Source organism: Sinohyriopsis cumingii, chromosome 11 (assembly GCF_028554795.1).
Source record: "Sinohyriopsis cumingii isolate HCF-2022 chromosome 11, ASM2855479v2, whole genome shotgun sequence".
Taxonomy (NCBI): domain Eukaryota; kingdom Metazoa; phylum Mollusca; class Bivalvia; order Unionida; family Unionidae; genus Sinohyriopsis; species Sinohyriopsis cumingii.
The window spans coordinates 76,548,404-76,573,355 of record NC_142971.1 but is presented as its reverse complement, the minus strand read 5'-3'; the positions used below and the strand labels follow the sequence as shown (position 1 = coordinate 76,573,355).

At 34.0% G+C, this 24,952-nt stretch overlaps 1 protein-coding gene across 1 annotated transcript in view; it reads right to left on the bottom strand.

The window, feature by feature from the left end:
- The window catches only part of LOC149788787 (uncharacterized), a 25,972-nt gene extending 1,402 nt beyond the window's left edge, over positions 1-24,570 (bottom strand). The window contains exons 1-12 of the mRNA XM_089973550.1: positions 24,546-24,570; positions 22,074-22,265; positions 20,887-21,015; positions 19,975-20,074; positions 18,373-18,590; positions 16,779-16,919; positions 13,277-13,396; positions 10,562-10,690; positions 9,295-9,408; positions 4,538-4,561; positions 3,936-4,106; positions 1-1,957 (exon numbers count right to left, since the gene is read on the bottom strand). The exon at positions 1-1,957 is cut by the window's left edge and continues 1,402 nt beyond it. Coding sequence (XP_089829676.1) covers positions 1,563-1,957; positions 3,936-4,106; positions 4,538-4,561; positions 9,295-9,408; positions 10,562-10,690; positions 13,277-13,396; positions 16,779-16,919; positions 18,373-18,590; positions 19,975-20,074; positions 20,887-21,015; positions 22,074-22,265; positions 24,546-24,570 — 1,758 coding nt within the window. The 3' untranslated portion in view covers positions 1-1,562. The remainder of the gene's footprint in view (positions 1,958-3,935; positions 4,107-4,537; positions 4,562-9,294; positions 9,409-10,561; positions 10,691-13,276; positions 13,397-16,778; positions 16,920-18,372; positions 18,591-19,974; positions 20,075-20,886; positions 21,016-22,073; positions 22,266-24,545) is intronic.
- Between the last annotated feature and the right edge of the window lie 382 nt (positions 24,571-24,952).

Genomic DNA, 24,952 nt, shown 5'->3' with positions numbered 1-24,952 from the left:
ATAGAAGCATTCGGTTCCTGTTGCGTAAACTGACAACGTGTTAGAAACTACTTGAAATAATAAAGTAGGAGGTAGGGTCACCGGCATGACTCTATTATATAATTAGCGCATCAATATTGCTTACATCTGTGGCGGAGTCATCATAGCTTGCTATAATGATATTACAAGACTGATATAATGACATAACGTGTTCGGCGGTTTCGCATCCATAACTATGAGGCAGATTCAGCATTGTATCTAGATTTTATAGTTGTCCATGCTTGAAACGGGGTGGCTATAAAGTGCTACTTGGAAATGTAATATAAATGAATCTTCAGATTGAATTGATTAATGACAGTTTTCCTCAAGAAAGCCGCGTTCTGCGACGGGAACGACATGAATAGAAGGACTATCTCCATGCAGATAAGAATGAAATAGAATATTCCAATATCAGATTGTAAATCCAGTATATAAAGCAATCTAGCATTATAAATGCTGAACCTAGAGAGGACAAACATTGAGTAAGAAAAACGGAAAAATGCACAAACACTTATTGAGACTATAAATCATTATACTCATTGTATTGAATACACAATTCTTTGCTGAAAATCAGATATGCCGATGTGCAATATCCTATCCAGACGAAATGGCATTACAATTGATCGTTTTGGATAAGACAGACATAAACAAGCACGCAATAAAAGTGGTAAGTTTGGGGTCCTACATTTTAGTATTTTTTCTTTGCACAGCCATGTTTTAATGATTGCATTTTCATTTGCTGCAAACCTAATGAACCGTAGCTATTATTTAATACTGCTAGCATTTTGCAATTTTAACTTCGGCAACTATCTCCTGACTAGATGCGTCCGAATTAGATCAAATAAGTACTGCATTAAATTAAATTATGCAGATGATATGCATGGCAGTCAGTATGTTTAGTGGAATAAGAAGCGTCAACCCATGGGAAGCTAGAGGAAAGCTTTATCAGGTAACCACCAAGCCAAGTTTCCAACCCACAGTGGCAGGAGTGAGACCTCGCATTGGTGAGCACTTCTGACCACCGAGGCGTCCAGAAACCAGTCTTCCAAGAACAAGATTGGACGTTTATTAAAGGTGTCCTGCCCAAATATGTTTGCTGCTGTTTACTTGGAAAAGTTTGTAATATTCATTTACATATCAGGAAAAGCATCTAAAATGAAACATTACGTTATGTACATCACAACAAGTTTATATACAACACTGAACTTCATTGACCAAGGTCATCATTTCTGCACCACTAGAATTATATATACACCCAATACTGAATAACACAGATCAATATGATTAGTAGCAACTCAAGAACCGTACTGGACATACAAAACTAATTATGATATTTGTACACACTAGAATCTGATGGGCTGTTGTAAAGCATGCAAAAGTATATCTGGATATATATGGCTAGACTCTAATCTGCTATATTTATGCATACAATAGCATATTAGGGTATGCAGTTGTCGTTATGTAAAACGAAATATCTAAGTCTATATACCAAACATTAGATCCGCTGCAGTCATGCTACAACAGCAAATCTGGAGCTCTACTATTCAAAGACATACAGAAACTTGGATGAAATTGAACCCGTATAATTTGCGTGGATACATACTTTCAGTGAAGAGTTCCGTGCTGATGATTCTTTGGTCGAATTCATGGTACACTCTCACCGATATATTTCCCATCAGTTGCTTAAACAGCTTATCATTATGGCTTTTAAGTGTACTTGTGTCGATACTGATATGCGTGCTACCCATGCTGAGCTTAACTATTTGTGACCATGTGCCCAATGGGAACTCATCTGGGTATTTTCTTCCCCCAATATACCAGTCATATCGAAGATTACTCTGCTCCAAAGCATCTGTTTGAGCTGAGATCGTAAAATTGATGATGTCACCTGGCTGTACCTTCTGTTTATCTGGTAAACCGGACAAGATGTTGATTGCATCTGTAATAATAATAATAATAATAATAATAATAATAATAATGGCAATTATAAGGATGGTAACAAAAATAATTGTAAACAAGAAAAGGTACATGCATACCTGGAATGGACTTGTGTTTTATTTTGTTAATAATACTGAATCTCTCACAGTCATCATTAGAATGGTAAAGAACCAATATTCCTTATGAATTCCAGTCAGTACTGGTGCAGTATCAGCTGAAAACCCCATTCAGTTCGGCCAATATATGTTTAATCAAAGCATTATCAAGCGGATAAAAAATGTTTTCTACAGTGGAATCTACTCTTAATTTTGACAGATGAGCACCCTGACTTTGCCCTTTTGGTTGTCAGTCTCTTCTACAGACTGGGTACAACATTTTGCTATATCACTACTCCTGTCTGTTGCAATACTGAACAGTTCCATTTTCATGGCTTCTACAGTTTTAAGTGAAGAGAATTCTGCTAAACACTTAATATTAGATTGATTTGTCTTGCACATGCATACATTCTGCAATTTTGGAATCAGAAAACATCCATTTGAACAAAGAACCAATGTAGTATTCAACCGCTAGGGTTAGTCCGTGTTCTATTACAAACTTGGTAGATAGCACCTCTGCATTTATACAATTCATGTCCACAATTTAGAAGGGAGATTTCAAACAACTTTTTCAGTGGGTGATGTCAATAATATTTTGTTAGCTTAGTACTAGAGTTAATAATGTGAAACAACAGAGATGCTTCATGTACTAAGTGGTTATTTATTGATCCCTAATTTAACTCGTACAAGTCCGGAATGTCTGGTTTATATATATATATATATATATATATATATATATATATATATATATATATATATATATATATATATATATCTGGACGGTGGCTGAACATGCTGATGGAATGAAATAACTGGGATGGAACTGGCAGCAGAAGGGAGATTTCAAGCAACTTTTTCAATGGATGTTGTCAATAATATTTTGTTAGTCTGACAGAAAGTGCATACGCCTGCATTCAGCTGTCTTAAATGAATTTTCAAGTTAATAAAACTGCAAAGAACTAAAACCTTGTCTTGGTTAAGTTTTGTTTTCCATCGATTGTTCACCTCTTCTCTTGATACGAGTATTTACATGAATAGGGTATTGATACAATGGTACAACGAGTAATCATTTCATCCATACTGATTACCACTTGAATGGTTATTTCATTAGACAGACAGACTGATTACCATTCAAATGGTATAAATATGAGCCATTTTTACTGATTTCCATTTTTGAGGTTCATTATTAAAACTGAACTAGGGTGCGATTGTGAGTGTAATGAAAAACATTTAGAAGCCATTATCTATTTATTGAATGCATGTTTGGGGAATACGCAATTTTGTTTCAAGGAGCATTCATATTTCAGAAATTGGCAATCGTTCTAGCTATTAACGTTGCAATATTCTGTTTAAAATGGTACACTTTCGCACTCCAGGATGTATTACAAGCTTGATGCAGCCTCATTTAAATGTGAAATGAAACCCTAAGATTGGTAGTTATCTGCCATTTTTTCAAGTCTTGCCAAAACAATCCACAGTATCTTTCGGACTTCATTCATGACACGATTCTGATGACATAATTAGGTCTGCTTTACTCCAATGCTCACTGCATTGACCTGTTTTGGTTGTTGTGCATTAAGACATCAAATTGTTTTAATTTTAATCAAATTGTAAATACCTGATTATTTCTTAAGGAATATATATAATCACAGGCTACAAGTTATGTGTGTTCCAATCCTACAACTGTGAGAGATATTTGTGTTGCTTGCCAGAAATTTTTCTCTGTATTCTATGTTGTTGTCGCTAATATTTTTACACTAAAAGATGTTTCAAAATCAATGTCTTTGTTCTTTTATATGTCTGTAGACCAATAACTGCAAAATATGCACTTTTAAATTTAAAAATGTGGGAGGGTTATAACCTATATATCTGCCTGATTTTTACCAAGTACTGTGAGGCAGGCATCCCCAAATGTGATCCCCACAGTGTCTGGTTTCGGATTTGGGCCGTACTCTCGGAAGTTATGAACAAGACACTGTAGACACACTGTGTCAGACTTCTTAACATTTGGAATTGTTAACTGTCGTAAATCAGCTGAGAAATGATACTTGTTGTCTGGAATAAATAGGTAAATGGAACAAATGAATGTGAAAACACCACATATCAGTGAAGAACGATATATATGTGCCAATTATCTGAACGCTTTACTTAGGAAAACATATGAATATCTTTAATAGAATCCAAACAATTACATGTTGTCTAGTGAGTCAATATTTCAGGGTGTAAAGCTCGTTTAAAATTTTCTTTTTTACAGAAGAAATAAAAAAAGAAAGAGACAGCCATTTTCCATAATGGAAAGAATCGTTTATCTACAAATAAAACTATAGAACATAAAAGCAGGAAAGTAAAAAATCTTGAACACTAAGGTTGATAAAGTAAAAGACATGGAAATTACTCGCTAAAACTTTAGTCAAATCAGAATCTGCAGAAATGAGGAATTTAGTTTAGATATTATATTGGATACATATACCAATTTAAAAACTTACCTATCACTTTCTCTTCTTCATATGCTGTAAAGACAAGAAAAGCGAAAATATTGTGATGTGATGTGATTTGAATTTTTAACGTAGCTTTAACAATTTTTCAGTCATATCGCTACGATGTTTGCATTGTGGCAGTTTATAGTGATGTTAAGTACTGGGACATAATGCTGCAGACATGTAGCATGATTTCCCACCCAGTCACATTATCCTGACTCCAGGCCGACCAGTCCTAACACTAACGTCTTGAAGCTGAGCGCCACGTGAGGCAGCTCTTGGTACCATTTTTGTTAAGTCTTTGGTATGACTCGACCGGGGATCGAACCCTGAATGAACTTAAAAAGACATGCTTGTTCCAAATGTTCTGATCTTATCTTAGAAACAATGAGTAATCTAATTTATTACATAATTAAGTTAAATAGTTTGATTGTATGTAAATATGTGCATGTTCTACTTTTAAGTGTTCTGCTCTTCTCTGAAATAATAGTTATCCAGACTGCATGAAAATGCTACAAAATGACACCAGTCGATGCTAACATGGAAAAAAAAAACTGAAACATCAACCAAAGCATTTCCTGATCTTAAAAATGGGATAATTTTCAACGTTATGATGAATGGTTATAATTATTAAGTCAATATTACTGTTCAAATTATAAGTTGTTGTGTACTTTAACAAAATTACTAGTGCGTGTTTTTGTGTGATTCTGGATATTAACATAACTTTAACAATTTTTCACTCATATCATTATGGTGTCTGCAGTGTCATAGTTTATCGTAATGTCTAGCACTGGGGCATCATGCCACATACATGTATGGTCATGTCCCACCCAGGCACATTTTCCTTACACCAGGCAAACCAGTCTTACACTAACCTCTTAATGCTGTGCACAAAGCGAGGCAGCTGTTAGTACCATTTTTACAAGTCTTTGGTATGACTTGGCCGTAGTTCACACCCGCTACATCTTGCATCAGAGGCAGATGTTCTTACTACAAGGACACCATAACCGTCAAAATCACTAGTAATGACAACAGTTATACATTATTTGATAAATGATTGACTACTGAAGTATTTCAGTAATTGAGCATTTAAGATTGGATAATGAAATATTCCATATTTACACAGATAAAGGAACTTTGTACATTCCAGTATGATCCTCCATATTATATGAGTGATTGTTCATATATATATATATATATATATATATATATATATATATATATATATATATATATATATATATATATATATATATATATATATTTATACATATATATATATATTTATATATATATATATATATATATATATATATATATATATATATATATATATATATATATATATATATATATATATATATATATATATATATATATATAAACTGAAAGGGTTATGACCACTCAGATAATGTCTTGTAAAATAATATAAGTGTCCTCATGAATATTTAGGAATGCTCTCTCAAATAAATTCCGTTGGGTATCAATGACTTCCATCAAATCCATCAATGAAGCTTGAAGAGTATGACTGAAGACCCCCCCCCCAAAAAAAAAAAAACCCACCTTTGTCTTTAAGATGAGAAATCACCAATAGATAATTTTTAAAGTTTTTTCATAAATAAAAATAAAAACTCCCATGTGATCCTGAAACCACTTGTCTGGTTGACATTTGTCAATGAGCCAGAAATGGCCAGAAATCTGGTTGCACAGTAAATCACAAAATTCGTGTCAATGTGATTTTTTGATCATTACAATTGCTCTATGTTGGTCGATGTTTCATATGCATGCCAACCACTTTCCTAATCTATATAATTTAATTTGTCACGTCCTCCCGCATCCGATAAGAACTCTCTAACAACTAGCCCACCAGAGCGGTTTCCATGAGCACTGATTTGTCCGTAGTGTCAAATCTTGTTAACAGGTATGTAGTGGTTTACCTATTACAATGAGATCCAATAAAATCTGAAACTCGGATAGTATCTGATTCTCTTAAGTCTCACTTCCTAGCATTATTGAAAACATCCGACAAACTAAACACCAGACCCACATTTATTTTTACATTTAAGAAACCCATATGTTATAGATTAAAATGACTCTTGTTGCAGAGCAGGCTGAACAATAAAGACATGATTCATTGTCACAATATTTGTGTCCCCAGGTCTAGTCCGATCCACCCTATCAATACTGAAAATGCATATATAATTTTGTGAACTTTATAACCTGGTTTTGAATGACCTTTCAATCTTCAGTGATTTATTTAGTTGGATGTCAATGACTTTAATCAAATCCATCAAGGAATCATGCAAATTATGACTGAAGGTAAAACAGAAGAAAAAAAGAACCTTTGTCTCGACAAAAATGAAAACACCAATATAGCATTTGTGAAGAAACTAAACTTCCGTGTGATCTTGAAACCACTTACCTGGTTGACATTTGTCTATGAGCCATAACTGGCAAGATATCTGGCCAGAAGGATGATTTTGTATAAATTATTTTCTATTTCGGCTGATTTCAATCGTTCTATATTTTCTTAAAATTGCTATATTTTCATTGATATTTGATATCCCTGCCAACCACTTGCTAATGTCTTTAATGATCCACATGAACTTTATAGCTAATGTATTAAGAGTGATCAATCATAACAATAAATACTCATGAATAGTGAAACTTTATCATAGGATATATTTTTTCCATCTCCCAAACATAATTTTGAGATTTGGATTTTATAACGTATTTTTTAAAACAAAAAAGTCATATCGCTACAATATCTGCAGTGTGGCAGGTTATAATGATGTCAAGCACTGGGGCATCTTGCCACATACATGTAGCATGATGTACCATCCAGTCACAATATCCTTACACCATGACAACCAGTCCTAACACTAACATCATAATGCTGAGTAAGGCAGCTACTAGTATCAAATTTAGTCTTTGGTATTACTCAACCAGGGTTGGTAGGTAATCGTAAATGTGGTCACCGTTACCTTCTTAAATTCTTAGGTTCTAACAGAAATGCATCCAATTCAAAACGACATGATCGTGAATAGTAATAGCAGACGAAAAAGAACATCAACATAAAATTTAAGGAAGTTCACTGCAACATAGAATATAGGTCACACTACATATGTCAATTCCATCCCAATGTTTCATGATACTAAGTAAGATGGTATTCAAAGACCACGCCAAAAGCTTACATGGTCATGAGTGAAATTCAAACACCCAAACACTAGCAGCAAAATATGAAAAATATCTGTGAGCTTCAATTGTTGCAATGGTGAGAATGAAATGCATACAATCAAGTTTGACGATTCAAGTATAAATAGACCGTTATAAACTTGAAACTGAATTTAACCATATTAGTGAAACATGAAATGATTATTAGTGACCTATTTTTGCAATGAGACTGAAGTCCTACGGAAGATGCATTCAATTACCCAGTTTCAGCATACATTATAACACTGTAGATGTTCTACCAACGGAAATATTGCTGTTACTGTTTTATGAACTGTGACCATATTTCAAGCTGTACTAAACTTATTCAGTGGAAATGTAATAGGCTTTCAAAAGTCATTCAAATCTATTCTGGGGATTTTGAGAATCTGCTTTTTCAATGTTTATCTGCCTTAGTACTTGTTACACTATCCATGTGGCATAATTTGTGAAATTTTAGATGGTCTTTAAGACAGGAAGGATCAAAGTTGGCCGATTTCCTTTCAACTTTGAGAAGTTATTTTTTTGCCTTGATGACAATAGTGACATTACTAATATAGCTATTTTTAGTAATGTCAGCCATATTTGTGGGCTGACTGGCATCATTCTATAAATTGGACAAGCACCCATCCTAGGATGCTGTCAAAATTTGGTAAAATTCCTTTTGACATTGTTTTAGACGTCATTGGTCTTTCTTTTCGTCCATTTTCAGCAACTGTAGCGATATTTTAGTTATCATCACTAACACAAATCTGAAATGCCTTATGCCAGAACGATTACTATTACACTTTGCAGTTGTCTGTTCTGTGGCTTTTAATGTGGAATTGTAACTTTGGTTTTTATAATTTGTTCACAATGGCAGCTCTGTTTGTACATATTTTAATTGTCATATGCTAGCTATGATGTGTACAACAATTAGCTACAAATAGGTCCACATTTTGGGGAGTAGATGAAAATATAAACTGGGTACATAATGGTGCAGGGCCATATCAGATAAAAATATAATTAACTTTAAAAGTCTTGATTCTAGAATTCGTCATGTCAAATGTATTTCAGTTCTGTTGAGAAGTTATTTCCTTGTCTATTTTCAGTCATATAATCCGTATATGATACAGTAGAAGAGCCTTCTGTTCGTTGAAGTTAAATTTTGTTCAATGTTTTTTATATCAAATCTGTATAAAGTATGTCTATTGTTAGCAATACCAGTCATATTTGATTGCAGACCCACATCATTCAAATTTACTTGAAAGGCCTTAAAACCAGAAGTAATTTCATCAAAAAAGATATTGGGTCAAGGATAAGTTATGTTGAAATTTTTGGTCTTTTTTAAACAATTATTACAAGGGGTTGATTTGTTATTGGTGATGGAAGTTACAAAGTAACACCTAGAGGAGTCTTTTTTGAGATTCAAAAAGCATTAAAAAAATAATGTTTCTTTCTCCCGCATTTATTATTTTTCTTAAATAGTGGTTGCTATATTTTGTAATTATGGTCATAACGCAGAGCCATTACATACATTTACATGGATTAATTGAAAATTAAATATTGATACATACCACATCTTTTCTCATCTGATCCATCAGCACAATCGGCATGCTTGTTACATCTCTCACTGGCAGAGACACATTTCTTCAAGTCAGCACACATAAAATCTGTGTTCACCTTGCAGCCTAAAGTAAATAAGTCTCTTACAAGGGTTGATGTTCCAAATGCCAAGTTGAAAGAATTTATAAGAACCCAGATGCATTGTTTCTTTCTTTCATTTATTTGTATCTGCATGAAATATTCACAATAAACCACAATATATTTTGTTTGGCTTTAACAAATCATATATTTTATATACTTTAAGTAACATGTCCACAAAACATGTATAAAAAAGATACATGGCCTTATAGCCAGAATGTGATGGCAGTAACAACAGATGACTGAATTCATCTTACATAATATGTTACTGCACAATGCTTGTTTGTTGAAGATTTGTTAATGTTTGGCAATATTGCAGTAACTATGTTGAAAGCCAATACAGTTCACTAAGCCATTTTATATCTAAATGGACTTGTATTACACAATCATGGTACCATTAAGACATCCATGGTAATACTGAGATATATTCAAAAACCATGTATAATTAAAAGAACCATGACAACTGACTTGGAATTAGTTCTAGTACAAGACAGTATGTTTCACAAAGCCATTTTATGACTAATGGCTATCTACCTATTCAATGTGTTCAATGATGTGTATGGAGGTATGTTTCATAAAACAATTTTAAGACTAAAGAATGTGCCACACGGACAAGTTTAAGCATCAAATACAAGAACGTTGCAGTTTGATAAAAGCTTCCAATATTCTGGCGGAATTGTGTGAAACAAACTTCCACTGCATGTTCTTTCTTTCTATTATTTCCTCAGTTTCCTACTAGTAAGATAATTACTATATCCCATTTTATCAACAGCAGATGAGTTGGTAAAACATTATCAACTTTACAAAACTCATAATGAAATATGTTTTCTTCAGGACAAAACATTAAAATTTGCTGCTGAAAATAAAGCCTACCTAGATTAAGACGTATACCATTATGCTAGTTCTGTGTTTGCACATTTTTCTCCAGAAGCAAATATCAAGGACTGTGACCTGTCAAAGATTCTGCTAAAATACACTTGAAGGAGTAAATATTATTTAAAATAAATACAGTATTATTATCTTGATTAAACCATGTACAGAATAAAATGTTTTTAAGGTGTTTAGAGACCACGATGATTTTTCTCTCATTAATTAGTATGCTCTTCTTTCTAAAGCAAGTCTATATAGTGAGACACATACCACAATGTCTAACTGATTCATCCCCTCCATTTAGACAATGTGCAGTTCCATCACATATGATCACTTTTTTTGCCATTTTACACTCGCCCCCTCCACAGGAAAACTGCCCCTCACCGCAGGTGTTCAATACTGAAATTAAGCAAGACGTGATAGCTAATATCACAAAGATTGAAGCTCAGTTATGTTGCTTATGACTGTTATGCAATTGCAGATTCTTTCTATGATACAAGACTTAAATTCTTTCATTTACTGGGTACTTTGGATTAGAGCCAGGCATATAAGTCAGTCAAAACAGGTATTAAAACCTAGTGACTAACCTGCTTGAGAAGATCTGGCTTCACTGAAATCATCATGGGTATTTCTATCTCTTTACTGATTAAATCGTTAACCTGCAGCTAGCCCCATCTGAAAGGGGTGATTAGATTCAGTATGCGATTTCTGAATTATCTTTGCTACCAAGACTTGGGGAGGGTACAAACAGACTAACTATCTTTAAAATCCACCCATAGCCCATGCTGCTATGACCTATTCTAGGAAAACAGAAGGTGAGCAGTTTATGTTTCTAACTTATCATACAATGGTCACTTATTGTTCATCCCCAAAATATACAAATCTAATGAAAGAAAAATCCAGCACAAATTAAAGTTCAGGAATTTGGTACATACCAGTCGGCTATCTGCGGGTGGTTGGGGTGGTAATACAATAGTGGGATTAAAAAAACATGGGGCATGATAAACATCGCTTCTTATATCCTGATATGGCTGTCACATGAACTGAGTGAGCCGATGCCGAATGACATTGGAGTGGGGTCATAACTCATTATGTTTATGTCCAGAGAACAATCCCTTGTCTCTTGGACGCTGATAATCTATATTGCGGTCGAGACCGATCGGGTTTAAATCAGTGGTTTTCAAACTTTTTTCTGGGCCACCGCTCTCTCGGTTACCCACAGCACCCCTTAACTTAACCCGTAAGGAGTATTATCCGGCATTAGCACCCCCCTTTAGTAATCATAATGTCCCCCAGGTGACGTTACTACCCTGTTTGTGAACCACTGGTTTAAATGGCCGTGAAGCCCACACTTTAAGCTTTAAAGGAAGCTATTGGGCTTCATGTCTGTCCATATTTTATATCTTGTTTCCAAAGAGCATAACGTTAAAAGTACGGCAATTTAAGAGCCGATGCATGCAAAGAAGCATCTCGTCACACTAGGTCAAGATTAGCAGAAGCAGTCTGGATATTCCGCATGGAATGGTGTCCAGCTCTGCTAATGACTGGCTGTGGATTTACATTCATTGTCTTTATCAGATTTTCTGGCAAGCCCCGAAACGTTATCACTATATAGAAATATAGGGAGGGTTTTATTGACAGAAGCAAAACTCTTAGTAAGTCTGGAAGATCCTTCTGAAGAGCAGCTAAGCATGTATTGTACCAGCGGAAAGAAGAGGCCACTGGTAGCAGATTTTTCTTCAAAGAAGGACGTTGATTACTAATTACACTGGTTAGCAAACAAAAGTTATTTTACAGACCAGGATAGAAGATGAAATCGAGAACAATGTTCCTTTCCTAGATCCATCGAGGTCCTTGAAATTATAGACTGCATGGTGATAGATGGTAGAGGGCAATGATGGTTGGAAACACACACAAAAATCCACCGCAACAATGAAGTTAAATATAGTTTGAATGGGTTAGAATAGATCATCGGGAGGGTCCACACTACTCTATGGATAATGAGATAATCTGTTCCAACTCTATATACCAGTCCAATTAGAACACGCCCTAGATCTTAGAACAGACAATGGTTAGGCCATAAACAAACAATAAACCATATCTGTTGGACAGACATATCCCAGTACAAAATGCTTGAATCCGAGTTTTGTGTGGTCTCTTGCACTATGTTGACTCATATCAAGTGTTCTTGTCCTTTGTATATTTTATATAGACAGAAATAGCAATTTATATTTCTACTATTAATATGATCGTGGAACATAACTAAAGGAGAATGAACAAATACTATTATGTGAAAAACCATCTTCTTTCAATCATAGCGATATCGACCTCTGATCATTGACCCAAAATTTATAGTGGATATGAAATGTCACGTGGAAACCATACATTTTTCAGTCATCTTGATCTTTGGTCGACACCAAAGTTGAACTCTTCTACACAAAATGTAATCAATCCACAAAAATTGCTAAATGTAGATGGCGAGCACCATAAGTTGTTGTACCATAATGAATTTGACTATAACAAACACATAAATGGTTGGCCCTAGATTTTGATTTCCAAATATCTGGACAGTTCTGTTCGTCTGCACTGGGGATGCCTGGACAGTAATTTATATAGTCACACTTCTTGTTGTAGTCATAACATCCTTGACTCATATCAAGTGTTCTTGATATGAGTCAAGGATGTTATGACTACAACAAGAAGTGTGACTATTTTATATAGACAGAAATAGCAATTTATATTTCTACTGTTAATATGATCGTGGAACATAACTAAAGGAGAATGAACAAATGTAGATGGCGAACAACATAAGTTGTTGTACCATACTGAATTTGGTTATAACAAACACATAAATGTTTGGCATGGAGAGTGTATTAATATATCACAAGTAAGAAATTGTTAATGCCAATCACTGTCAAAGTCATTTCATCTTTAAAAGTGACTAATACAATAGTCATACAGCCCTAGATTTTGATTTCCAAATACCTGGACAGTTCTGTTCGTCTGCACTGGGGATGCCTGGACAGTCATTTCTATTGTCACACTTCTTGTTGTAGTCATAACATCCTGTCCCATCTCCGCACCAAAACCTCTTCACGCCACAACCTGTTGGTATAATATATAGAGCTATCATTCACTTGACTACTTGTTTCCATTTTGTTAAGGCTATAAATCGCTAGTTTAACACTGTCTGTGAAGGATACAGTAGCGCCATTTATTCCTGCCAAATAGGTATTTTCATGCATATATCTTATATGCCTGTCATGGACATTTAATTCATGTTGGGTATGATGCACACAACTATTGCCCATTTGGCGTATGTCCTGAAATTTACCACTAAACTAAGGTAGGTAGGCATAGGGCTCAGGAGAGCCACTCATCCATAGTTAAAATGTGTTGTCTGAGTAAAATTGTCTGCACACTTGTACCCGAGATATGCAGATGCAAATCTACGCCATGGAAATCAATGGAAGTGTATTTTCAATCAGTTAAATTTGCTTAAATTTTGTGTGTGCCATTTATTAATTACCTATGCCTAACTTGCCTCCTCATTATCAGTCTAGCACATGTTGTAATAGAAATGACTTGACTTTCTTATGTTGGTAAGCTTGATACAAAAATGGGTAAATATTACGAACATGTGTTTTAGTTTCATAATTTGCCCTCGATATCCAAATAAAGTCTCCATTTACAGCATCACATTTTAGTACTTTTCAGCATCATACTGATGTCACGAAAGATTCCCATTTCATGAGATATCACATTTTTTAAGGGTCAGACGTCTTCAAAATTATGAACAGAATGTACAAAGATTTTTAATTTTAGTAATTTAGCACTTGCCACATGTCACCATTATTTTCAAGACTGTAGTTATTACATTGTTATGATAAAGGCAACAGGAAATCTCATATTTATGTGAGCATGTAATAACTATTCAAAATAGAATTACTGCAACTCAGAACTGAAATTCAATTGGCTCAATCATTCAGGGCTTCCAATAACGCACAAATGTGCGTGCCTGATGCAATAAAATTAAACATGACGCATTAAAACCCCAGCTTTTGACTCTTGTAGATCGCAAAAAAATTGCTGATCAAATCGATTTCAAGCTTGCAGAAAAGGCCATGGTTTCACAAAACTGAGGTCTCAGGGATTTTCTACGCTGTATGTTGAGGTCATGCTATTAATTATGCATTTTGTTCCAAATAAGTAAAGTGGATGTGATTTTGAAAGGGCAATGAATTAATTCAAATTAAATTAGAAAAAAAACCTACAGTACAAAATCTTATTAATGTTTGTTGCTTTCACGTCAAGACTTGGACAAAAAGGCCGTTTGTAAATCTGGACAAGTATTTTGGACGTTAAAAGCATACTTGCAGCTATTATGCTTTTGTGATTATCAACATGGCTTTTTTCAACAAATTATATTTTATCCTCTCCATTATATGGATCGCACTGTTTTCGTAAATTAAAAATCAAAACAAATAAAAGTCAGTTAAAAATTGTGTTTATCATTTTAAGTATCATCGCTTTAATTCCACTCGTATAAATTTGAAAATCTGCTTTAAAAAAGTCACTGCTGGGCAAAACTTTACCTTGTTTTATATTCATAACAACTGTATTTAACCCATTTCCATGAAAAAGACTGGTTTTCATAAGTTAGAACTCAGCCTCACATATTCATTATATTCATAATAAAATGAGGTAGCAGACCAGTCTATGGTTTTATGGAAAATGACATCATATTATAAGCAAGACTCTTTTCAGTGTGACATGTGGATCTTATGAAAAATGTTAAAGAAGCTGGTTCTTTGCAAATTTCAAAATCAGAAAAAGGACAGATGAACACCATTTTTAAAGAAAAATATGAGAGTAATGAAATACGGCACTCGGGATGGAGACATGCTCATTGCAGACATTACAATTATATTAACGATCATTCAATTCTGTAATTAAGACGACCCACCCAATATTTTTGTTTAAGAGGGCGTAACATATTGTTATTCAAATAAAGGCCGTGTATAGTGTGTTCCCAAAAGTCGACTGACGGGATATCAATTTTAATACATGAATATTTAAAGAATTACAAATAAATAAAACTGACAAAATTTTGTGTTACTCTAATCCTGGCATTATAATGGATATTTGTCACCTTCATGTATTACAAATACGCTTGTGAGAGGGGACTGCAACCTTTGCTAGTGGAACTCTCGTTGTCACCAAATTTCTAGTGAGACTCCTCCCTCTCTCTCTCTCTGTCACACACACACACACATACACACACACATGCACACTGACAGACTACAACCAATCATCAGCGCGATGGAGTACAACCAGTCATCAGCATGATGGTGTACAACCAGTTATCAGCATGACATATTACAACTTGTCAACAGCATGACACAGATTATAATCATTCATCAGCATGACACAGCGTACAAACCAGTTATCGGCATGACAGAGTACAACCAGTCATCAGCATGACAGAGTACAAACAGTCATCAGCATGGCAGAGTACAACCAGTCATCAGCATGGCACAGGGTCTGTTCAGTCATCAGCATGGCACAGAGTACAACCAGTTATCAGCATGACACAGAGTACAGCCAGTTATAAGAACAACAAGCTTTTGCTCTAGAGAATTCATCCAAAACATGGGTATCAATTTATGTGGTTAAAAAATAAATCCATCTGAATACAAACTTTTAGATTGGCAGACTGGTGCTATTGTTTCCTGAGTTCAATCGTACAACAGAAGTAAAATTATAAAATAACAGTAATAAATAATTACTACAGCAACGTCGCTAAATTTTGTGGACTATACATTTTCATGTATTTAGTTTTTGTTGCAAACTACAAATTAAAAGACACCATGGAAAATGAGCCACATAAGGTAAAAATAAACCATCCCACCCCGTCATATCCCACCCCATAGATTAGCTGTGTTTCAATAATATAGATCAACACGTCTAATTGCTAAACAGTTCCATGTCTGTAAATTGGTAATAAAATATTGCTTTTACATTTTTTATCTTTTTAAAAAACATCTTAAAAGCGTGATAGTTAATACTGCATATGTGCCTTTACAGTATCCATCAGTTGTTGTCTCCACTCACTGCCTTAAATCAGTATTGTGTGACATAAATAAGGATAGAGAAAACAAAAACAAGCAAAATGTAATTCAAACTTTAGTATTACTGAAAAGGAAAGAACGATTAAATGATTAATAAATGATACTAGTATATGAAAATTAGATTTAATAATTATTCAAATCAATTCTCCATTCAAATGAAATAGATGCTGAAATTTAAATATTTTACACGAATCTTTAGCACTATTGACACTGATTTCACCATCAGGGCCACTTGCATCAAACATCCGACTCCATCTCACTGTCTTAGAGAGAATGAGAAAACCATGGAGGACAGTAAGATGATGTATAACAATTGTCAAAAATGGATTCAAGTTATAAAGACTAAAGAAACTGACCAATCATGGGCTCTCCATTCCTCATCCACATGGGTAGACTGCTGGTGGCATGGTAGGAGACTGTATCACACTGGAATTTAGCTGTTGCTCCAACTGGAATGCGAGTTGATTTAAGAGGTCCAGCAGCCCACTGGGGAGCACCTGTAGCATAGAAGAATCAGTTATAGTAGTGGAAGTGAAAGTGAGATATGTGCCAGATATACTGTATGGTAAAACACTAGTCTGATGTTGGAGAAACATATTCCCCCACTACAGTCGAAACAGCAAAAAGAAAGGTATTAAAATGTATTTTGAATAATAATATGATTAGGTCATCTACACATACTTACTTTCAATTCTAGTCAACATGTTTTCCTTTTGTAATCATGTCAACACGCTTTTCAATTAAGACAAAGTCTATGTAAAAAAACATTTGTGAACAAGACGAAAAATTGCTCTGTTTACTTCATAATCTTATCATGTCATCTACAAAAGCTTATAACCATGCTTATCTCTATTTCTAAAGATTTTTTCACAAACAAGTCTAAATCCAATATGTCAACAATATATATTAAGAAGTATAATAGCTGCTTCGGTGGAGTAAAATGGTGTCACTCATGAGCAAGAGCAAACAAAACATGCCTAATATATTTAGTTTAACTAAATTAAGTACTCTGTTATACAATAGTACCATCATTATGATAATCACACTAAGGTTTTCCTCACATAAAAAGTTCATCATCTACGCTAAATGGAAAAAGTTGTTTTACAGTTGTAAAAATGAATCTTGTCGTCTTCATATACAGATCCAATGATGATGTTTGTCTATTTCATGAGAAACAAGTCTCCATTCTGAAAACTCTTATAGTCATGGTAACGTTTTCTTCTTATAATATGCATCATCTGAAACAAGTAGTTGAAATCCCAGAGCATTTGTTATTAGCTGGTAAAAACGAAACTTGATGTTGCCTGATGAAAATCCTGCATACATTGGCGATACAATTGCACCTGCTTTAATTGCAAACTAGAAATGTGGCATTCACTCATAAATACAAATGCAGTCTCAAGATGGTGTATGTCTAGAGAGTTTGACAATGTACAGCATAGTATGGCAGACTGAATTACAGACTAGTATACAAGATAAATGTAGAGATTGGTAGGGAAGCCTGATATACAGACTGTCATGGCATACAGATGTACAGACTGGCATGGCATATACTGTCCGTTATGACAGACCGATCTACAGACTGGTAAGGCAGGCAAATGTACAGACTGGTATGGTATGTACTGGCTATTATGGCAGACTGATGTACAGACTGGCATGCCAGGTTAATGCTTTGCCAATATAAATTTAAAGCCTTGAAAATGGCGATTTGCCATGACAACCGACTCTGGTTGTTTGTAAAATTGGTTGATACTTGGCTGCAATATATTTATACGTATAGCTATATTTATTCAACATTTTGTTTTATTTATGTCACAAGATAATTTAAAAGAAAATAAGAAATATTATTTGAAGAATAACTTTATTAATACTCTAAACATTTTCTGGAATTCCTGACACCAGTTCAATTTCCCATAATTTTTTTCATTTTTATGACAATAATTATTATACCTGTGATTATGACCCTGACAGTGCCTTCATTCATGCCATACGAGTTTGTAGAACGGCATATATAGTCTCCTTCATCCTTGATTTCCAGCTTTGAAATGATCAGTTTCCGTCCGGTAGAGTCTTCAGGATCTATTGTGTACCTTGGAGTTCCATCAGGCAGAGATGATCCATCTAGAAGCTTTACGCCATCTTTAAGCCACTCAACCTCAGGTATTAGGCTGAAGTTAGAAAGATAATAGAAGGACATTTTTTAGACTTCATAAGATTATGTCTATTGTACAGTGAGATTCATCGATAGACTCTATGGCAGAAGATATTTATATATATATATGTGTGTTGTCAAGGCCATACATACAGTCCTTGATATGGAAAAAAGTTTTCAATCCATCTATCGTATGAAACCCAAATGAAGACAGGACAAACCAATGATGCACTATTCTCTCTCATTATGAGATTTGTTTGCAGCATAAAATACTAGACAAGTGTATGCTTCTGTGGTGTATCTTTGTGTAAGATATTTCCATCCGGAAAGATGATGCAAACGGAATCATTGCTCAAAAATGGTCCTAGTGGACTAATCGTCACTTGTGATGATCTAAATAAAACGTTTGATAATCTGGGCTCTTGGTGACGACACTAAAAGTAAGAAAAGTCAAACTTATGCCCCATCCATTGAATCTAAAATTACCTTCATGTATGAACATGGTGGTCAGGGAAACTGAATGACATATAACGACTGACACATACAACACTTAAGACTCCTTCAGAGTCATGGTGGGTCATACAACAGTGCACCGTAAAGGACTATATGCACTATATGCTTCTGGAAAAATTGAAATATTTTCTTTAGTGTCGCTATTCCTTTAAAAGTTTCTTAATCTTTCTTTATCTTTCTCAAATATCTATACAAATTTTTAAGTATTTAATACAAATTTAATGAAATCTGCCTATTATATGGTGTTGCTGTTGTTGATTTTGGGTTTACGCCTTTTGTCACCACACTTTTAGAGATATTCCTTCTCTTGTCCAAACACAGAAACATCATATCAAAATTAAATTACATTGTAGTGCATAACATGCTAGAAACAGGTTAAATGGAATGTTGTGCAACTGACAACTTACGAGCGCTCAATGATGGAGGAACTCAATTTATGCAAACTTAACTCGTAAAAAAGAAATCGGCCAAAAACTGTCACTGCAAATACTTTGCAAATGAGCGACATGAATAAGCCAGATATTTAGCAAATTAAACTCTGAATACTGTCAAATGAGCAACATAATATGTCTCATAATCTCTTCTGGCAAAAAGACAAATTTCGGACCTGAAGCTTTCACTTACTTTCCAGCAAAAATACACAGAAGAATGGCCTTCAATCCAATGGTTCCTTCCACTGATTTGGAATATTTCAAGATGGGTTTCGAGGTCATTTCTGGAACTAAAACACAGTGCAAAAGAAAAGAAAAGACTTTGCAAATGAGCGACATGAATAAGCCGGATTTTTAGCAAATTAAATTCGGAATACTGTGAACTGAGCAACATAATAGGTCTCATAACCTCTTATGGCATACAGAGAAATTTCAGACCTGAAGCTTTTCACTTACTTTCCAGCGAAAATGCACAGAAGAGTGGCCCTCGATCCAATGGTCCCTTCAACTGATTTGGAATATTTCAAGATGGGTTTGGAGGTCACTTCAACAGAAACTAAAACAGTGCAAGAGCAAAATAGAAAATTGTAGTGAATCTTGCCATAATGTATAAAGATTAAGCAAGCGTATCAGAATGAATTGTCTCAGGTTAATACTGATTCTTCCAATTTACAAGCAAACTCTATCAAGTATGTTTTGGGAAATGTAAGGAAATAAAACTCTTGAATCAAAAGCTGATTGTCTTAGCTTCCGATTAGTTTTAGCTTCCAAACTGGATTCCCAATATGATGAAATTGCATCAGATGGTTATAACTTAATGTGAAAATTAGAAACATTGCAAAAACAATAACATTGCTATTTCATTATACTTAGTCTGATTTAGCATTTTTAACAAGGCACACTGAAGCAAAGTGAACTTAAAAATAAATAAAAATATACATACTGAAAGAAAGCTTGATTTGCCTTCTGATTATGTCATTTTCAAAAAAGTATTTTGAGATTCTGTGAATTTATTTCAACTTCCAACCACCATATAAAATCAATGGTGTATCTGCCAGCTGACCACAAATATGGTGGCTGATGATGTCATTCGGGAACTATTTATAGGAAACTTGACATATAGTTATTGTATATCTGTAATATACTATTTCTGATTAAAATCTAGAGACTGCAGAACAAAGACGAACCAAAATTATACAGTTTCATGTACAAAGCTAGGAAAGGCAGAAATAACGATAATGCTTGAAAATAAATAAATAAATAAATAAATAAATAAATAAATAAATAATAATAATGATAATAATAATAATAATAATAATAATAATAATAATAATAATAATAATAATAACAAAGGGAGATAATTATTACCTCTTTGAACATTCAAATTGAATTTTCCCAAGGATACAGCCCTGATCATGAGAACACTGTTAAACAGCTGGCATCTGTATGGGTTATTTGAGGTGTCTGTAGCCCTCACAAACAAAAAATGAAGAGTTCCTGCCAGTAGAAAAGGTCATCACTTTATCAAAATGATTAATACAGACAAAGACTAAACAACAGTAGAATGAACAGGGATCATCCTGACAAACTAAATTTACTAACATGAATGTAATCTGACAGAATGATTGGAACATTTTACTTGGCTTTTGGTGTTACATTTTCTGTACAGCTTGTAGATTGCAAGCAATGATTAGTGAAAAATATAAATTATTTGACATGTTTCAGAGTTAACTGGTAATAAGCATAGGTAAAACATAAATTAATACACCAAGAAATAAAGTCAGATTTTGCAGCATAGTTTGGATGAGATGCCTTTAAATTCGTCAAGAGGAAATGACACAATATTGTAACATAATAAAGTATTTCATTTTGCAGATTGTGTTTTGAGTTTCCAGCATTAATCACAATATTTGAACAAACAGCAATATGTCAACAATGGCAGCATATTCTAGCAACCCTCTCACATAATATTAGAATCTGAGGTATAAAAGAACAGCAGGCAGAAAAATTTAAAAATTTCAGGAGTATCATCACTACTATTAAACACTCTTTCAAAGAAAAATTCCGTGTTTCCACTTACCAAAACCACGAAAATGATGTAATACATCAATAAATCATCTTAGATTTCGCAATATAGTTTGGACGAAGTGCCATTAAATTCAGGAAGAATAAATGGACTTTATCCAGTCCCATTGCACAATGTTCTGACATAATACAGTATTTCATTTTGCAGATCGTGCTTTGCGTTTCCAGCATTAGGCAAAATATTTGAACAAAAATCAATACGTCAACAATGGCCGCAGATTGAATCATCACTCATACATAATATCAGAATTTGAGGTAACAAACAGCAGGCAGAAAAATGTAAAAAAATCAGTAGTATGATCACTACTACTAAATACTATTTCAAATAAAACTCCTGTGGAAATAAAGAACACTTCTCAACACCATGACAATAATGTAATACATGGTGCATTTCCCAAGGATAAAGCATTTTAAGACATTTTAAGAAAACATTTTCAACATACACAAAACCAACAACAAAATCCTATTACCATCAGCATCTAGAACAATTCTACGTTTATCCTCTGGAGTCGTTGGAAAAGCAGTGTTATCACCATCGCCAACTAACCAGTCTAACTTTGATGCTGGCACACTGCTGGGCTGATGTTCACATGGTATGCTGAAATATGAATATTCATTCACAATAGGGTTGATGGTCCTTGCTTGATCAAAACCAGTCAGAGCTGAAAGTATATTTTTATTCACAAAATTTATTTAAATGAATTGAAGATATTGCTGATTAATGGTGTTGTATCAACGGTTATAGGCAATAATGAACATAATTAGAAGGTCAACATTAAACTTTCAGAAGTGGCATCAAATAGGTGAATTGAATGCCATAACTCAGATTAAATACACCAGTCCATGAAATTATTTCCTACCCATGATTCCCACTAATTTTTAAACAGATATTTCCAGTTTGTTTTTCAGGATGAAATTTATTTTTTTCAGGATTTACATATAATCATTACTGAATGGAATTAAAGAACATATTTGCTTATAAGACTTTCATTTATTAAATCAAAAGAAGTTGATATTTTAAGACTCTCACTAAACGTCGGAGTCAGATATGTGATCATGCACTAAACCACAACATGTATAACACGAAACAAGCTTCATGTCTCTTTATTCATATAAATGGGAAGGTGAAGTCATTTAAATATACATTAAAAAAAGTATAACTTTACTTTGCTGAATTGCACAATGGTGTTATCAGAAAGCAATAACATAAGGAGAATAAATTAGTTTATTTTCGTTTCAAACCTTTAATAGGAAAGAAATCTGAATTATCCTATGTAAATCAAGATAGCAATCTGTATGCTTGTCATACAAAGTAAATATTCCATATCACAATAAAAAAACAATAAATTCAGAGTGTATTAATCTTATCCTGTAAAGAAAATAAATGTAAACCCTAAATTTTTCTTTGTCAATAAAGCCCAGAATTAAATATTTTCAAAACAATCTACCGTATTTATTGCATATGTTTGGACACGACAAAACAATTTTTTGATACCCCAGAGCTTACGGTGATTTTTTTATCCACATCATGTGTCCCAAGACTTAGGGAATGAAATAAATTCTGTTCAGTTTGTGCTCCGCCTCTCTCTAACACTGCATGTTACAACAAAATAGATAAATAAAATGCTTATTTGATAATAAAATGAAAGAAGCTAATCTTGTACTACTATCATTTATTCACATTTATTGGTCAACATTAGTATTGTATTAATGCAAAAATATATCCATGAAATCTGTATGATTTGCGCATGCATCCATAGTTTTATTTCTTTCATCAGACAACACAATACATTGGTCATTGAAGTGATATTGAGAAACGAATCATGTTTGGTTGTCCTCAAAAGTTTGAATGTCACGAGAATGAAAACTAGATCCTGCTAAATTTCATACGAATAAAAGAGAGAGAATTATCAACCCCCTTCCTCGGAAACACCTGCCATTCGGAATCGGGTTAAAATTAGTACTTCCAGTTCAGTACCCACGAATGTAGTTTTAGTCTATTTCTAGAACATTTTTTCCTCTCTCATTTTGGTGGTGATTGAGGAGATTTATTTATGCATGTTTTGTAGGGATTTAAAGGTAACTGTTTATTCTTGATAATATGAGCTCAGGGTGTTGTTTATTTGTACTTTGTCGACAGTGCACAGTGAGTAATAAGACCTTGGTGATGATCCGGAAAAGAAATATGTCTTCTGTTTACATGCTGCTATGCTGACAGTCCTGCAGCTCAAAAAAGAGCAGGTCAATCTTTGGCAAGAACGTCACAACGAAGTCATCTTTGATGGTATGTTAGATAAACATATGAGTTGGATTGATTGTCGCACAGTGGAAAGGTCAGTACTGAAAAACAAATGTAGAGAACATATAGTAAAATTAATTGTGTTCTATGTCCATTAATGTGTGATACGGTGTAAGGTACAACATAACCAAGAGTGTATTATATCCAGGGTAACTATATGATAATATCCCGCAAACTAAAATTATTATTAGACATTCACTGTGTCACTGAGTACAAATGACAATCCTTTTGATTCCATGGGTTACAAAAATATTATTAAAGCAAGTTAATGCTGTGCATATTATTTGCACTGAGGAACTCAAACCCCGTTTGTGTCAATTATGACTACAGATTGCATATAAATACATGCCCAGGTGTTGAATGAACACACCTTGAAACAATCATAAACTACCTGTTTGAACTTACTGGTAGGATATCAAATTCAAAGGTTAATTTATTACAAAGCAAGCCGACCCCGGAAGCAGACATTTGATTCCTTTTAGCGTGGAGACTTTTTTCTAACTATACATATGTATATAATATATATACAAAATTAATCTGACATGGGGAAGTCAACTTTGATTTCTTTCGACTGGTTTCGCAAGGACTTAAAAATAATGAGAAATTTTGAAAACACTTTGAAACGATAAATTCTGCCATTTACACAAAACGTGATTCCTCTCCGTCATTGTTATCACGCATAGCATATATAAAGGGGAATAACAATAAATCAAAATGAACCACATTATAGATATCCGCTATTATATATAAGTTTGTAGTGCGATACTCAAGTAGTGAAGAGACCTTGCCTTATGCATGGAAAGTAATTGCATTGCCTAAAGTTTCACCTATGAGGCCCATACGTCGACAATAAAAGCGTACTACAGAGGAGTGTGATGTAAGAGAAAATGAACCAGCTGCAAAAAGACACTAATTTGAGACCCCAGTAAGACGATAATGCCTACAAAAACGATGACGTCAGGCGAAGGCATTACAAACCTTTTATATTAAAGCAACATGAAGAAGTTGTAATGTTCTCGAAATTGCATGGAATTCGAGTAACAGCAAGAC